At 44.2% G+C, this 17665-nt stretch overlaps 1 protein-coding gene across 2 annotated transcripts; it reads right to left on the bottom strand.

Annotated features, from left to right (window-relative positions):
- Positions 1–12677: 12677 nt before the first annotated feature.
- Positions 12678–14673, bottom strand: LOC134367267 (emerin-like). Of its 2 annotated transcripts, none has more exons than XM_063083967.1 (5): positions 14414–14673; positions 14010–14090; positions 13659–13792; positions 13125–13174; positions 12678–13043 (listed from the first exon to the last, which is right to left on the bottom strand). In XM_063083967.1, exons 1-5 carry the CDS (start codon positions 14601–14603, stop codon positions 12746–12748), a joined length of 753 nt encoding a protein of 250 aa, XP_062940037.1. In that variant the 5' UTR covers positions 14604–14673; the 3' UTR covers positions 12678–12745. The 2 variants fall into 2 exon arrangements, with proteins under 2 accessions (XP_062940037.1, XP_062940038.1); XM_063083968.1 differs by having other exon boundaries at positions 14525–14673.
- Between the last annotated feature and the right edge of the window lie 2992 nt (positions 14674–17665).

Raw genomic sequence — 17665 nt, 5'->3', positions numbered from 1 at the left:
AGTGTACCTCTATAGAGTTGATGATTTTTAGGGGGAAATACATCTTATCATGAAAACTATATTCATGGAATTTTATTCAGCAGGCTCAGTTGTCAATTCCCTTTACTGATAATCTCTCTTTACGCAGAATATCATGGAAGCATATTTTCCTCAGTGTAAATTGCTCTTAAAACATTTTCAGTTTTTTTTAAAATTTAGTGACACCTCTTCAGGTAAACTTTCGTGTTTATCAGTAACCACAAAATTAGAGTCTAACCTTAAATGCCAGTCAGTGATGACTGCATCACCGTTGTGTAAAACGGCCTTCTTGCTGTTCAGACTTAAGATTTTTAGCCTAGCGTTGAATGTCTCTTCCTTTCTAGGTTGTCCGTAGGTACTATTTGTCATGTAACTAACTAACTTTTGGGGTAGTAGGACATACCTGAACTAAGAAATATTTCATCTTGTACTTGTCTTTATACTCATTTAAAATCAAGAATCCCACCTAAAACACATAGGTACCTTGTCTGAAACTCCTGTACGTCCCCAACCAGTTCAGAAATGAGGTGGAAGGAAAAACCTTTGACTAAAATGTGGGGAAGGGGAGAGTGGAAGATCATTTTTAAAGTAGACTTTAGCCTTTTGTGAATATTATAACTGGTGGGTATAAAGTAGAAAATAAGTATTGATAAAACATTTGTTCTACAAATTGTTAACCTTTAAAAATAGAATTGCTGCTAAAAATAGAATGCTGTTACACTTAAGGAAAATTGGTGCCATTTTGAAAATGAGATCTTGTGCCATAAATGCAGGTGAACTAAATGTAAACGTTAGTTCAAAAATTAATGCTGTCAAAGGAATGAGTAAAGTAGAAAAACTTTTAACCAATGACATTTCATTCTCAATTGTGTAGTAGTGTGATCAATCATGATCGTCCAGAAATTTTATATTTTTCTTTGTACAAAGGTTATGTATTCCGGTATTTTTTAAAAAGGAAACATTTTAAATCCCACAAATTGACACTTTAGTCTTCAGTGGACTGAGATTTTTTTTCTCAGTAATCTCTGAAGATTCTTTAAATTATATACTTAGCATAGCAGAGAAACTGGATTGTTTTTGCATATAAGACTGCTTCTACCTGAAATGCTGTCACAAGTACTTGGGGAGGTATATCTTGTACATGACATTCTTAGAGGTAATAATGCATGACCTTGTTTTACGAACTCTTGGACTATGTATTTGACATGTAAAATATGTACAGTATTAATGTCAACCATCTCATACAGTTAGCCTATAAATATTGTATAGTTTTCTTCGGTCAGAAACATTTGGACTAAGTAGTGCCACTTGGGTCAGGATTTTCTTCAGTGCCATTTAGCAAACCAACTGTCTTTAGTCTATGCAACTAGCAAATGTTCATATAATGCAAGAGAATACTTTACAGTTTTCACACTTTAAATTTCACATGAAGTGTTCTTCCCTATTCTTCTGGAAGCCACTCTAGCAAAACTAGAGGAAAACCCCTATGAAGATTTATTTCTATTAAGAGAAAAAGCCAACGTTTTCAGGCTAAGTCTTTGAATCTACTAAAGATAACAGTGGCTACAATCTCAACCCTCCAAAGTCTGCAGAGTGTCGGGACTGTTATTTGTGCTTTTTGTGGGTTAGTTTAATAAAATCGGACAACTAAAGTTTTCAGTTCCATGTGCCTCCTAAATAAAAAACAAAATACTTATTATAAATTGACTTACAAAAGTAGAAACTGTCCTGCGTGTTGTTGTTTGGGGTTTTTCTGTTGTTTTTGTAAACAGATGTCATTTCCAACCGGCCACATGTCATCCAATTTTCTGCCATTCACACTCTTGTATAAGGCAGCAGAACCAAAGGGAAGAAAGGATTGTTGTGCACACTGAATTGCTTTGCATGGTCTCATTTGAAATAACTGCTGTAAGAATCTTGACCTTTAATATATATACATAAAATAAAAATGAAAATAAATGGGGAAAAAAGTGAAAGGCAAAAAGCAATAGGAAGAAAAAGCAATGTCAGTGATGAGAAATTATATATTGGGGATGTTTGATTTGGACTGGGGGGTCAGGGAAGACATCTCTGAGAAAGAGACAATATGAAGTACGTATCACCTCAGGACTCAGTGGGAGTTAATCAGGCAAAGAAGGGCAGAAGAGCTACAGTGGCTGGAGTGTGCCGAGCTAGGAGGAGAAGGGGATGAGATGAGGGTTGTGGGGGCCAGACCACGCATGTTGAGGACTGGGGATCTTATACAGTAGAAAGCCATCACTCCATTTTAAGGAGAGAAGGGACATGATTCAATCTGCTTTTCTACCCCCATTCCTACCTGCTTCTATCACTCTATGGGCATAGACAGAAGAACTTTACCAATAGATTTTAATCCACACTCTTCCCGGCCACATGTTAATACCTTGAAGTATGGGCAGCTAGTACAGTAAGACCTGCTTTAAAAACAGTATTTCTATAAGTGCCGTCAATCAAATGTTAAAAAGCTCTTGGCCACACTTATGAATTCACAGCAGCCAATCTGAAAAGAGAGATAATGAAAGATGTATACTTTTTTTTTTTTTAACCGTGTTTAGTCCGACCTTAAGCTAAATGTTCTGGTTTAAGAGATAGATACATGCAACAAACTCCTGTGTATTTTAACAAATGACTGCCAGTGAACAACTGGGGGGAAAGAGAAGTGTAAAATGCATCCCACCTACAATGTAGTCTGAATCATACAAACATCCATAAGCACCACAAGGGAAAGGTAAGTATTAAGTTGCAGGTAGAGACTATATACATAGTGTAAGAGTTGCAAGGAAAGTGAGGACTGGAAGGGTTAGAAAAGGTCCCACAGAAAACACGGAAAGGAAACTGAAGAAGAACTATGACCTGAACAAAAGAATGTAAAGTGGTGTGCTTTGTGCAAAAGCACAGAGGTGGAAGAAATGTGGCTGTCTGAGGGATGGTGAGGTGACCAGCCTGAGTGGGAGAGAGGGCTCTCCTGTGACGAGCCTCATCACCCAGTTTCTTCCCTTTCCATGGGAGGTCAGATACAATAAGAGCCACTCTGCGGAATGAACTGGCACAACCGAACATCTTGAACCTGTAGACACAGGCAATTCCAGTTGACAGAGGCCCCTTCTAAGGGTTCAGAAACATCCTGATAGTTAAGTTTGGGTAAAATTGGGCCATTCTGGAAAAAGAAAAACAGAGAATGAGAACTCTTAGACTTCCAGTTCCTTTCAGGGGGCCATATAAGGGTTTCCTATTGCAAGTATGTCTGCCTCTTTCCACTTAAGCTGGGAAGTCCTATTTATCCACCTGGAGCTATTCTGCAGAGCTAATTGAATACAATAATTGGTTACAAAAGAGAGAGCCATCTCCCAAAGATGGGTCACTGGGAATGGGATAAAGCCAGAAAACCATATGTTCAGAAAAAAGGATGGCTGCAGACGGAGCAGAGAGATGTAACCAATATGTAGTAAGTGTTTGCAACGTGCAGTGCAGGAAAACTGAGAGAAGTGTGATGGCGGAAAGAGGAATAAATAGAAAAATGGCTGACTGTAGACGCTACCGTCAATACAAGGTGAGGAAAGCTCCATGAGTACCACCTCCTTTTTATTATAAAGACTGCTGTTAATAACAATGATAAAAATGAAAGTCTTTATCACTATCTTTGATATTTTTATAACAAGCTTTGACTTCATGGGCATTTTATGAGACCATCTCCACCTTTTGCCTTTCTCCACAAAAATCACCAGTGCGTGAGCAACAGACTGGATAAAAGACTTCTAAAACTGCATTTTGAAAAAATACATTCTGAGAACAAGGAAGTCCCTATGGGGGCAGCAAAAGTAGAGATCCTGGAACATGATGGCTCTGCCGCAGTTTTCTGCCATTCTACCGGCACACAGTTGTATAGTTCTACAGATACCAAACAAGTTATTAGCAGCCATTAATTCAATGGACAGATATTGCTGACACACTAAAACTAAGGGAAACAGCATAAGACATCTGTCACATGTATTTATTGACTTGGCAATGAAATGTTCAGAAATTCCCAGGGGTGCTAACTAGTCAACCTGATTTAAGAAAAATAAGATCTTGGAGAATCTGAAGTATCTATGCTTAGTGCAGGGGCTCAGTAGGGACTCAGTAAATGCTTACTGAATTTTTTTTAAATGGAACCTTTTTAAAAGTTATTTTTTCAGGATCATGTCTGTTCGTTATTCAAGAACAACTTTATTTTCAAAATTATACAAACCAATATAGCATTCTGGTACTTATTTTATAATAATCAGCCACAATAACAATGAAACACATTCTAAATATCAATGAGAAGTAATTTAAATTCAAATTATTAACATTTAAATACATGAATTATAGTTCCCAATACAATATATGTATGTTTTTCTTTTATCAGATTTATTTGCTTTTTGGCAGCTGGCGGGTACGGGAATCTGAACCTGTGACCCTGGGGCTCTAAGGCTGGACTCTAACAAACTGAGCTAACCGGCCAGCCCTTTAATCAGATTTAATAATTGCCTTTCATGTCTAGTTAGGCCAGCCAGTTCCAGAATCGGTGCCACTGGGGAAATCCAATGAATAGGGGTAAGAAGTAACAAATTTGGCAGCTAAATAGCATCTTCACTTCACTATCCATGTATGTACTCCTGAATGGAGAAGAGAAGGTTCAGATGATGGCACCAAAACTCAATTTGGAGTTTTGTTCTTGGATCACCTCTTCACAGCAATAATTGGGTTGTAAAATCTATGGAGGGAGTCACTCCTCAACTGATAATAAATAATAAGGAGGAAGACGGTTCACAGTACGATGAAACTACGACCGTGTTAGCTGTCATTTAATTGCCTCTCACCTCCAAACTTTCCCTTCCATGTTTGCTCTGCTATAATGGACAGAATTACATTAAGCATATTTCTTTATAGTGAGCATGATATGACACTTTCTCAGTTGAGGATGCTGGAAGGACACTGCAGGAGAATGGGGCTCCCCTGCTGACGGCTACTGTGTAAGCCATGCACCCACAACATGCAGTTCCTTGCTAAACTTGCACTCTTGGCCTGCCCTAGTGATAACCTTCTCAGGGCCCTCTCCACATGGATACTAGCATTCCAAAAGTCTCCTGCCCAAACCAAGCCTCTGCTCCCTCTACACAACCACACCATTGGTTGCCAATTGCCTGTGTGTCCTGCCTATACTCCAGAGAGCTGCTTCCTGCTTGCCAAGCAAGTGCAGACCAGTATAGCCCGGGAAAACCAGCAAATTTCTCTGCTATCCTATGGGCTGAACTATACGTTCTCCAACAAAGTCTGAACCTCAGACTAGGGGAGGGGGTCTCCTTCCAAGTTCATCCTTCCCTGGGTATTCTCCCAGGGCCCTAGAGAACCACACAGAATTTCCTTATAACTTGTAGTCACTTATTTCTTTGAATTTAATAATACTTTATATTAAACTTCCTTCTCATTTAATCTACTGTGTGGTTTCTCTCCCGTGACTGGAATGAAACAGATTCAATGACCAAGGTCAAGTGGTGGTATTTCTTGCAAGTAGTCACTTTCTGGTTATCTACTGAGAAAATCTAAGCATTAACAAATTAAGTAATATACATGTTTGGAACCTATACTAATAGATAATAAATTTTATGTGTTTAAATGCTAATAATCCTTTAGATGTCTCAATTTGGCCAAATTGATAAATAAATTTCAACAATTAAGGTTAACATTAATGGAGAAGAATTTTAGAAGAAGGCACTCTAACATCTATTTTATAAAAGAACATTGCCTTTGGTACTTAAATATTCCTATACTAATAACGTCAAAACTAAGAAAAACAGAGCTTACTAAATACCCTTGAATATTTTTCCCCAAAGGAATGACATACAAATCCATTGACCAAAAAGTGCTTTCCCCAAAAGCACAGGCTGGGGAATCAAATTCTGAATCCAGTCTTCCTAATAGATGAACATACATTAATCTTAATTACAGAGTGAAAAACTTCAGCAGGTAGATCAGAGTCACATTCAGTAATTTTATAAAAGAGGGCAGAGCATCATGGCTGGCCAAGGATGGTACAGCTGTTTTCCCTAGAGCCTGGAATAAAACTGCCTTTGAGTAGAACAAAGGAGAGGAAACACCCATTCCTATAAAGCACGTGGAACATAAAAGGAGAATCAACCATTCGAAAAAAGAAATCCTGATTTGCATGTGAAGTTTCAGACAAAATTGGAGCAGTATATAAAACAACCCTAAGACATTCAACATTATGACAGGCACATTGTGCGTGTGGAAATTTATGATTACAGAAGACACCTTGATGGTTTTAGCATGCTGACACATCATTGAGATTTGGTAATATGATAATGCAGATTTTCAAGGCCAAATAAGATTTCTATGCATATGATGAGGTTCTAAAAATTATCACTTGAAAATATAAGGGAGAAAAGGCCTCACCAGCACACTTACGACCCTTGCAGAGAAACAAAGCCACAAGCCTGTGTGGGAAAGGCTGTGGCTAAAAAACACTGTCAGGGACACCAGCCCCACAGCAAGGACGAAGCAGGTCCAGGTCCAGTCGTTCTGGATGTGTTGGGCTAATCTCAGCAAAAACCCATCCTGGGAATTGTCTGAAAGTGCAGATGGCTGACTCAAATAGGTCCGCAGCTGTTCTTGAAATCAGCATCCCAACCGGGGAATTAAAAAAAAAAAAAAGGCTAATAAAGAGCTAAATAGGATTTATGTGAATCCTTGCAGACCATGAGCCTAAAATGTCAGGTGAGATCTTCCTGAGGGTTTTAAATAAAGAGAACAATGAGGCTCTTATTCCTCTGTCTGGATTCCAAACGGGCCTCATTCTATTCAAAACAAAGAACTCTCGAGTCCATTGATTAATGCTCATAACTCAGAAAATCTATACTTTTCCCTCAAAATATCCAAGGATAACAAAATGATGTGATGAAGGCAGAAAGCGTCTTCCTTTACAGTAAACAGTTTTATGAAGCCACAGAGAAAAATGTATGCACATATTACACTACCCAAGGAAATATTTCAAAACTACTCACTTTAGTGCTTGGTAGGTGTGATGATTAACTTTGTGTGTCAACTTGGAGGATGTTTTTGGATGAGATTAACATTCAAATTAGTGAACTCTGAGTAACCAAACAGCCCTCCATAACGTGGGTAGGCCTCATCCAATCAGAATTCATGTTTCCCGTGCGTCTGCTCCCGCCTTTAAAACCAGTCAAGTTCAAAGGCAATCACCATCAGGTACTAAAAACGCCCCCACTGTCTCCTCCTGGGCCAGTAACGCTTGAGTGGGTAAAGCAAGTCTCCAGAGAGGATGCCAGGCAAGGAAAGAGAAGGGGGCCTGGCAACACCACCCAGAGGCGCGACCCCACGGGAGCCTGATTGCCATCTGGCTTTTGGAGAGGCTGTCCACATGGTCCTGGACTCCCGTGACGGGCCAGATGCTGGGTGCTGGGTGGTGAGACCCACAGGGACTGGAGCTCTGTTTCTGGCCCAGGTGGTACTGATCTCTGACCAGGCAGCAAAGGAAAGGCAAAGGAACTATGGAAGACTGACATGGGCCAGACAGATGGATATCTCTGGGGAGGTATGACACACATGCTGCCCTCACGGCCAAGAAAGCAATGTCCAGAGCCCATCAGGCTGCCAAGGGCATGGGGAAGGGGGCAAATTGAGCACCCCACTCCCAGTAGAATGCCTCTCTGTACACAGTCAGGCAAGGACCCCAAAGACTCCAGTCTTGTCTCGGAGAAGGGGGAAGGTCTGAGTGTCCGGCCAAGGCCTGGATGAGGGACCTGAAGATGGCTGCCACCTGCACTAGACTGGGAGACATTGGGGGGAAAGAGGCCATTTCAAGGATGGAGCTGCTGGGGACTCCCAAGAGGGGTCCCCCATTCCCAGTCATGGGTCAGGCTGTTCCATCTTCTGTGAAGCCCACCCTTATCTGTGTTGGCCCTGAGGTGACTCCCGTGTCAATCAGGCGCTCCCATTCCCCACCCCCACCGCCTTCGTGTCTGTGCAAAGCCATGAGGCGCATGTCCACCCTGGGCCACATGACTTCTTGTGCCCGTTAGGATTTCCTCTCTGTGATGTCCCCTTCTCCTCAGTGGTTCAGCAGATATTTCTGGTCAACAAAGTTCTCTGGATGTTGCAGCTGAGTCTCTCCTCTGCTGTGGGCAATTGACGGCTGGGCCAGACAGTGCTGGGATGGAGGTGGGGATGAGGGGTCACAGGAGCCAGGTTAACATTCGGGGATGTGCGGGGCAGGGGTCATGATGGGCCATGGTGGCCCCTGAGATGCATGGAGCTGGGCAACATGACATGGGGCAATGGCTGGTTGGGGCCCAAGGGCAGTCAGACAGCCCCCAGGAATAAGTGGGTAGAAGTTGATGGGAGGGCGAGAAAGAGCAGGCAGACCCCAGGCCCCAGGACCCTGGCTCTTCTCCCAGTGGGACAATTTTATTTTGAATGGTTCGTGAAAGCAATTTCCCTAATTCGACAAAAGAAGACAATTCACTAAGTTGTTCGAAATATATTCACAAACAATTTCATAGCTATTAAATAAAATGAAGACTGTATTGTTAAATATAAAAATGCACATTATAAACGGAAATGAATGAGAATTATCGATTCAAGTTTTTAGATGCATGTGCATTGAAACTTCCACATACCACTGAAAATTATACGTAGAAAGCAAAGCACTCTAGACAATTTACCTTTAGAAATAGATGTAAAATACATAAACCACAAATAATTCATTATACATATACATTAGTAAAATTCCTAAATCAATGCTAAGGGCAGGTGTCATTAATAGTACTGCCAAACAAACAGCCCCCGGGCCTCAGTGGTTCACATCAACATTTCTCACTCATGGCCTTCGGGTCACTTGTGGCTGTGTGTGCGATGGTGGAGATGGCTTCAGGTCTGCTCCACGTGTCTCCTCATTCTGGGTGCCCAATAGAAGCATCAGTGGTTACATGAGTGAGGCCATGACTCCCAATGGGCCAGGGCAGGGGCAGAAGTGGAACGTCAAACCATGGAAGCACATCAAAGCCTCTCACTGGACATGGTGCACCTCAGGCCCACTCATATCTATCACGTTGGCAAGTCACGGGCACAAGCCCAAAGGCAGTGGGTTGTGGAAGTATATTCTGCCTACAGTGAACCGTGACAAGGGCCAGCAGGGGAGGGAGACCAAATACTCCTTCCTCCCACATCCGCTGAGGCAGTGGCATCAGAATGGAGACCTGCGAGATGGGAAGGCATCGGCCGGCTGAAGAGGAACATTCTCAACAGAGGGAAGACACACTAGAACTTGGTGTGTCCCAAGAATGGGGAAGAGCGTGGCTGGAGCCGAGGGAGTCGGAAGATTGGCACAGGGGAGGTCACATGGGCACTGGGCTCGGTGTGGCATTGCTTGGAGGGCACGGGAATGAGTCGGGGTTTATGTCCAAGGGTCATTGGAAGCCACTGCCTGGCGTGTATTCAGAGATGGAAGTGATCGGATAAGACTTACTTTTTAAAGGATCTCCTCGGCTGCTTTTGAGAGAAAGGACAGAGGCAATAAGAGGCCATAGGAGGATCAGGTGGGTGGCCAGTGCAGCCTGTTGTTTAGGCTAGAGATGGTGGCAGCTTGGACTTGGGGTGTGACCACAGAGATGAAAAGAAGTGGGAGGACTGGGAGGATCAGTTGAAGATGAATGGACAGACCTTGGTGACAGAGTAGATGTAGGAACTGAGGAAGAGAAGGAGGTTTGAGGAATTAGTCCCAGGCTCCGAGCTTAGACCACCATGGGAATGGGGTGCAATTTAGGAGCAGGGAGAGATCATAGGGCCTGGAGGGAGGGGCACATCTAAACTGAGGAGTCTTGCTGGGACCTACTTAGGTGACTCAAGACAAAAGTGCCCCAATGACCCCTTCCAGGAGCAGTGAAGGCGTGGCGGGTCTGATGGAGCGAACCCTCTGCCTGAGAGGGGCGGCCCAGGCTGTTCATGAGAAAAGTTCTGTGTGTGGAGTTGGTGCTGTGGGGAGGCCAAGGAGCCGCAGTGTCACTAAGGCTTCTGTGCCTGTGCTTTGTGCTCCATTGCAGGAAGCCGGGAGAAATGCTCTTGGGGCAAGATACATGTTTTTATCCCACAAGTAATAACATGATATTTTACATGTAAAAGAGCCCAAGTTGTTGAGATGTATATGGAGTAAAATGTGGACTCTGCCACTTCTGATTCAATACCTTGGTCCTCCGTGACATCCCCCAAATCCTGTTGTGACCTTTGTCCAAGATAAATCTCACATCACATAAAACCCTGGCTCTTAAAGTATGTAATTTGGTGGTTTTTCGTAAATTCCCCAAGTGGATCTTATGTTCCCTGATGTTTGCTGCTGAGTAGACCAAGGCAAGTTCAACCCCAGGGCAAATGAGAGTTTCTGAAAGTGCAGCAAACTCTTGAGAGGTGGTTCGGTGCAGTGTGGCTTGACACTGACATCATTGACAGTGGGTAGCACTGGGAAGAGAAATGCACTGTGTGGGCCTGCAAGAGGGCGCGCCTTTATATTTTACTCCATGTAAATCCAGACAGCTTGAACTTTTTGCATATAATATCTCATGTTATTACTTTTGGGACAAAAACATAGAGATCACAAAATAATTTACTGTAATAATTGAAGACATCGTTGAGAAATAGGGAAGTGAACGTGTTTCATTCCTGGCTACGCAGCCCCATCACTGTGGGATATAGGGCAAGTCCATTTCCTTTTTGGGTGTCAGTTTCCCCATCTTTATAATGAAGAAATATTTCTGCTTCCTCCCTACTCTGAAGGCCAGGACTCTGTGAGCCTAAGGATGTCATCATGTGTCCCATGTGACCCCATGTGCCTTTTCTGGCCCTAATGCATCTTCATTCCCTCCACATTCCCAAGAGTTCAAATGGTCCCTGTGGAGCGGATGGATTAGGCAGAGCAGGGAACGGCTCTGTAGATGACTTTAGCAGTGAGTTTATGAGTTTATTCATGGTATAAAGTTAAGGTGCACAACATTATGTTTTGATATACATACACATAGTAAAGGGGAGCAGGCACCAAGGTTGTCACTAGAAGGGGATGTGAGGAAAAAAGGGACTTCTAAACATGTGAGATAATGGATGGAAGATGGGACAAGCACACGAGTTGGCCTTGTAGGGGCAGAGACAGTTCATCCACTGCCACCAGGCCAGAGCAGAGAATAGGGACACAAACACAGTGAGTAGGTTTGATGGTGGGAGGATGACGTGATTCTCAGCCAGTTGTACCTCTTTTCTCAGTGAACTATGGAGCAAAGTCATCAGCAGGGATGTTGGAAGTTTGAGGAGAGAAGAAGGGGTGAAAGAGTATTTTTGGAGAGAGGGACGAGGAGTATAATACCAGGGAATTGGCCACCAAATTTCACCCAGCCAGCGCTAGGGAGAGATGTCCCCGACAACATTCAGCACTTCAAGCACAGCTGGGAAGCAGGCTGGTCCTATGGGGTTCACAGAGTCATGGGGCTGTAAACACACTGGAGGGAGAGAGAGGCAAAGGAACTAAAGCGGTTGGTAAAGGAGTGTTTATAGGGCTGGATGGTACATCTAACTGGATAAACAGGGAAAGAAGGGCATGGTGTGTGTATGGGGGAGCAGGAGCATGCGTGTGTGTGTGTGTGTGTGTGTGTGTGTGTGTGTGTGTGTGTGTGTGTGTGTGTGTGTGTGTGTGTGTGTAGTCAATAGAGTCATGGACCGTTTGGAGAACTTCAGAGTCTTAAGATTTTTCCCCTGTGTCATTAAATAAGCAGCAATTCCAGGAGCTCAGGAATGCTCCACCATCTATGTGCCCTTGGATGCTGAGGTTGCCTTTGACTTTTCCCAGTTAAAACACCACAGATACCGGGATGCTGCACTTCCAACTGAGTTCTCTCCACACACTTTGTTATACTATAGTTATTTTTATAAGTAGGCATCCCTCAGTATATTGGGGGATTGGTTCCAGGACACCTCCCACGCCCACCCCACCACACCCCACCCCCATACCAAAATCCACTGATGCTCAAGTCCCTTATATAAATGGCGTAGTATTTGCATGTAAACTATGCACATTGTAAATGCTTTGGGGAATGAGTTAAGGAATAAAACCCCAAAACAAAACACAAACATATCTCTGGGGAGCATTTGATCCCTAACCCAAGACCAAAACAGAAATGCAAAGCCAGATAGTGATCCTGGAGATCCAAGACCAGAAGCCCCATGCCATTGGAGCCCAACCCCTCCCCCAACACGAAGAGCCAATACATTACAAATAAATGGTCTTTTTATTGTGTGTCCATGAAAACAAAGTCAGGGTGGCCTTTGGCCAACAAGGTGTCAATGAACAAGAGGCATGCATGACAACAACCCCATTCTCCTCGGGAGTCAGGTCTTTCCCTCCCAGGACTTAAGGGTCACAGGCAACCAGGGCCAGGAGGCTCCAGAGGAAGGCAAGCACAGGAACACCATACACTGGAGGGCCTGAGTCTGCTGCCTCCCTGGCAGGACAAGGCAGGGAGAACAAACACTGCCTTGGGCTAGGCCCAGCCCCCAGAAGCTAGAACACAAAGAAAACCCCCACCCCCACCCATATCAAACACTGCTGAAGAAGTCAGCCAGGACTTCTGAGAAGAGCTGGCTCTGAAGCCAAAAACCCTCAGGGCTCTATTCAGAATGCTTTGCCCTCTCTAAACTTCCAGTAGTAGTAAACAAAGAGCAGCAAGGCAACTAACAGCAGGAAAAGCAGCAGCTGGCCCCAGAGCGGGACCCTAAGGGCCTGCTTTCCTGGCTGGATGGTGTATTGGGTGAGACATGAAGGGCAGGAACATGAAGATGAAGATAAAGAGGAGGAGGATGAGGATGTAGGATAATAGGACAGGTCCTGGGAGCTCTTGGAGATGCTGGAAATGTGGCGGTAGTGTGCGACGCTCTGGTAGGAACTGTCCAAGCCATACACGGGGTGTTCCCTGAGGAAAACAGGGGAGCAAGTGGGCCAGGAGAGCCTGGGCCCTGAACCAGCCCCATCCGTGTGCCTCTTCATTACTCACCTATCCTTGCTGTCCTCTTCAGAAGAAGACAAAAGACTGTCATCTCGAATCTGCAGAAGGAAGTCAGGGTGAGGGAACCGATTGGTGGGATCACCATGGCCCTATCATATCCCTCAGTCCAAACTTCCTTGGCCAGCCCATTCAGACCATTGCTTAAAGGCCAGGGACCTGCCCCTTCCAGAACCTCCTGGGTTCCCGGCCTTTTGTTTGCGGGGCCTTCCCACTTGCTCAGTGACTGTCCTGACTGCCTGTACAACAGCACCCTCCTTTCTACCCTAAGGATTTTCAGAAAGAGCACGAGCCTAGATCTCAAACCAGGGTCCAGGCCATGTGCCGTCCCATGCACTCTCGTCAAATAGTTCTCACGACTCCCCAAAGTAGGGCCCTGACCAAACAGTTGTCTGCTGACCCTAACTCTCCCCAGAGAATGAAGGGTGCACTCAGTGCCCCCCCCTACTGCACTGTATTTGCCCAAACCCAGCTATGGTCCACTCAGGTCCGATCAAAGTACAGGATGCCTGACAGCTAGCTCACCTGGTGGTGGAAGGTGTCAGCAACTGAGAGCGAAGTCCCCTGCTGGTGGAAGCCCTTGGACGTACCCACAGAATCAGCCTCCCCGGAAGTCCTGGCGGTCAGGTAACTCTCCTCATAGTATTCCTCATTACAACCTTAGGAAGGAGGGCATGGTTAGCAGCAGAAGCATCACTGTCCCCTGCTTGGCCTAATGGACCTAATCTGAATCCCATTATGGGCCTATGACAAAGTTTCTCCCTTCCAGGGCTGCTGAGGGGTGGTGGGGGTTGGGGAATCAGGTTCTCCCTGAGACTGGGGTCCCTGACGGAGTGGGATGAAGGTATAAGGGTGCCCACCCCATCCCTGCCTTACCGATGCTCTGGGCAAGTAAGGTGTCCTCTTTCTCGGGCAGATTGTCCATATCCGACAAGCCCTTGAGAGCTGAATCCAAGTCTGAATGGGTTAGGAGGAACAGTCCATGTGCCTCTCAGGCTTTCCTCCCTTCTCCCCAGCGCCCCAATCAGCCAACGCCCTTGCCACACACTCCCGACCCATCCTCCCCGTCGCCCATGCCCCTTTCCCATCCCATGCGTGGCCAGGCGGGCCTCTGGGGCTGGGTCTCACTGGAGAACCCATAGGAGGAGGCAGACGAGTTAGAGGGCGAAAGCCTCCTCCGCCTCTGGGTCATGTACTTGAAGATTTCCTCTTCCAAGAGATTGTCAGTGGAGCCTGGCCAGACACGGGGCGCAGGGCGGTCAGGGGTATGGGAAGGAAACCTGGGGGACAGCGTAGGGGGTACACGGGGAACCGGTGCGGAGGAAGGAGCGGGCCGAAACGCAGAGAGCAGGTCCCGGGAGGTGACCCGACCGCCGCCGGCCGCCGCGCACCCAAGACGTTCCCGTGCGGGATGAAATAGCGCAGAAGGGCGGCCAGCTCGGGGTCCGACACAACCCGATTGTCGTCCATGACGGGTGCAGCCGGCACTGGGATGCGGGAGGCGAAGGCCTGCGGGCGGCAAAGGCCTGCGGGCGGCCGGGGCCTGTCTACACAAGCCTATCAACGGCCGCCTAGCAGCAGGGCGGGGGCAGCGCGCGCGCCTGGGGAGCAACCGCGCTGGCGTCACGCAGGCGTCACGCGTGCGTCACAGTGGTGGGAGTGGGCGGGGCTGTGCTGCGCGCCGGGAGGCGGGGCTAGAGAGCCCAAGGGCGGTAGAGGGTGCCCGGCGGTGAGGGGCGGGGTCTGCACGAGCCAAAGCGGCGCAGACCAGTGTGGCCGTGGGAAAGGGGCGGGCATGGCGTGCGGCGACGTCACCTGCTGGGGCGTTTAGGCTGGACCAAAGAGAGGGACAGGACCTGCTCGAGCCGAACCAGCAGACACTGCCCAGGACAGGGGAACGGGCCGGATGGGCGCGCTTGGGGCAGTTCGGGGTCCTGAGTCTCTTGGGCTCCGCCCCGTCCTTGCTACTCAGAAGGTAAATGAACATCTTTTACCACCTATTATTAAGAGCAGAACAGTAATCCATGACGATTTTGTCATTTTAACAGAGAGAAAACCAAATTTTAATACTCAGGCAGTTTTTTTAAATAATCTTATAAACAAACCCATCACATTTTACCCAGTCTTGACCATGAGTAATTAAATTCCTTTCTAATTAATGTTTTGCAACTTGCTGTGTCCATTCATCTCATTAGGAACAACCACTCATTTTACCTGAGGATAAAATTACTTTCTTTTTCCTTAACAAAAACTTATCTTGCATGCAGTGCATGCAATGTTGTTTCCCTTTGCCATTATTGTGTCTACAGGTTAAGCATCACCCAATTCTAAAATCTGAAATCCAAAATGCTCCAAAATCTGAAACTTTTTGAGCACCAACCTGCTGTTTAAAGGAAATACTGATTGGAGCACTTCAGATTTCAGATTTCCAGATGGCGGATGCTCAACCAGTATGTATTCTGCAAATAGTCCAAAATCTGAAAAAAATCCAAAATCTACACTTTTGCTCACAAGCATTTCGGATAAAGGATACTCTACCTGTTTTTATTTCACTTATGAGTACTGATTATAATTTTAAAATATTAGTCACTATTATTTTACAGAGAAAACAAGAAAGTGGATCATTATAAACCATCCGTCATGAGCCAGCATTTTATGGCAGACTGGCAAGGATTGGGAATATATATCCCACAATTGTTTATAGGTATATACTTCCTTACAATAAAATTTCACAGTGTGTAAAGAAAGAACATATTTATTAACGAACTGTAATATTTTTAGCTTTTCTGTACCATATAAAAATAATAAGAAAAAGTATATAAACTTACATTTATTGTTTATTGTTTCAGTGTTTTATCTCACTTATAAATGATCTAGCTATTTAATGAATATCTCCTACTTAATTTACCCTAGTCTAAGGTTTTAAGTTAACCCCATGAAATTGGAAATTATTTTTATCCAGACATCTTATAAAACAAATTATTTTTCCTTCCCTACATTGTGGGTTGAAAAATATAAGTATTTTTGAAATAAAGGTTGTCAGAATAATGACTCGATGTGATTAAACTCAAATTTATATGTATATTTTTTATTATTTTAAATGTTTAATAAATATTATGTTAGCTCATTTTTCTAGTAAGTCCATTCTAAGTTTTGGGGGAACATACCCACATACCAGGTTAAATAAATATGTATAGTTGTATTATGCTTAATGCTGATAACTCAGGGTCATGACTGCTTTTATTAAACCAACAATATTAAACTTTTTTTTTTTTTTTTTTGCCAAACATTTACCTAAGGTACGTGAAGTTGAATTTTTAAAACATTTTGGTTAGTTTTTAAATTTCCGGGAGTTTTAGGAATATTTAATTTATACAGTTGACTGGGGACTTCACCCTCTGTCTCCTGGTCAACATTTTCCAAAATTAAAAGTCTTTCCTTTGAGTTCTGTCTGGCAGGTGTGATTGGCAATCCTATAGTGGTGAGCACTCAGACCCACATAGGTTGGGGATTCCCCTAAGACGACCCCTTGCACATTGGCTGATCATAAAAGGGAATCCCACCAGACTCATTCATTACCAGCATGAACCCTCAGGTGAAGATAGGGGTCCAAGGGACAGTCAGCACATTATCAGAGATGCAGAATCATTAACTGCCAGATAAAAATAAATCCCTTTGGATATATAAGCAGAAGTTGGATTGCTGAATCATAAGGGAATTCGCTTTTTGGTTCTATGAGGAACCTCTGTACCGTTTTCCATAATGGTTGTACCAATTTACATTCCCACCAACAATGTAGGAGATTGCCAGCATGTGTTATTTTCTGTCTCTTTGATGATTCTAACAGGTACGAGATCATATCTCATTGTGGTTTTGATTTGCATTTCTGTGATGATTAGTGATTTTGAACATCTTTTCACAAAACTGTTGGCGATTTGTATGTCTTCTTTTGAGAAATGTCTATTCAGCTCTTTTGCCCGTTTTTTAATTGAGTTGTTTATTTTTTCTATTGAGTTGTATGAGTTCCTTATATATTTTGGATATTAATCCCTTATTGGATAAGTGGTTTACAAATATTTTCTCAAATTCTGTAGACTTCCTTTGCACTTTGTTGATTGTTTTCTTTGCAGAAAGTTTTTTGGTTTGATGTAGTCCCATTTATTAATTTTTTACTTTTGTTGCCTGTGCTTTTTTGTTAACAAACCAAATGGAATTTGTTGCCCACATGCAGAGAAAGCCAATCACTGAAGTATGGGCCTTTGTAGTAGAGAAATGCTTTATTCACAAGGCTGACCAAGTGAGAAAGTAAGATATTTATATATGTCAAATCCATCTTCCTGATGGCGTGGAGTGAGGTATATTTAAGGCAAAGTTTGCAGGAAAGTCACAGCCATGGGGAAATATGATTGGTAGAGGAGACGTAAAGAAATAGAAAGGTGATTAATGGAGGCAAAGAACAAAGAAAGAGGAATCTGGAAAGTCTCTTGGGCATGCACAGTAGGCTCATCATGCTTTTTCATGGGATGCATGTT

Source organism: Cynocephalus volans, chromosome X, assembly GCF_027409185.1.
Source record: "Cynocephalus volans isolate mCynVol1 chromosome X, mCynVol1.pri, whole genome shotgun sequence".
Classification (NCBI taxonomy): domain Eukaryota; kingdom Metazoa; phylum Chordata; class Mammalia; order Dermoptera; family Cynocephalidae; genus Cynocephalus; species Cynocephalus volans.
This window is presented reverse-complemented; position numbering and strand designations above follow the sequence as displayed.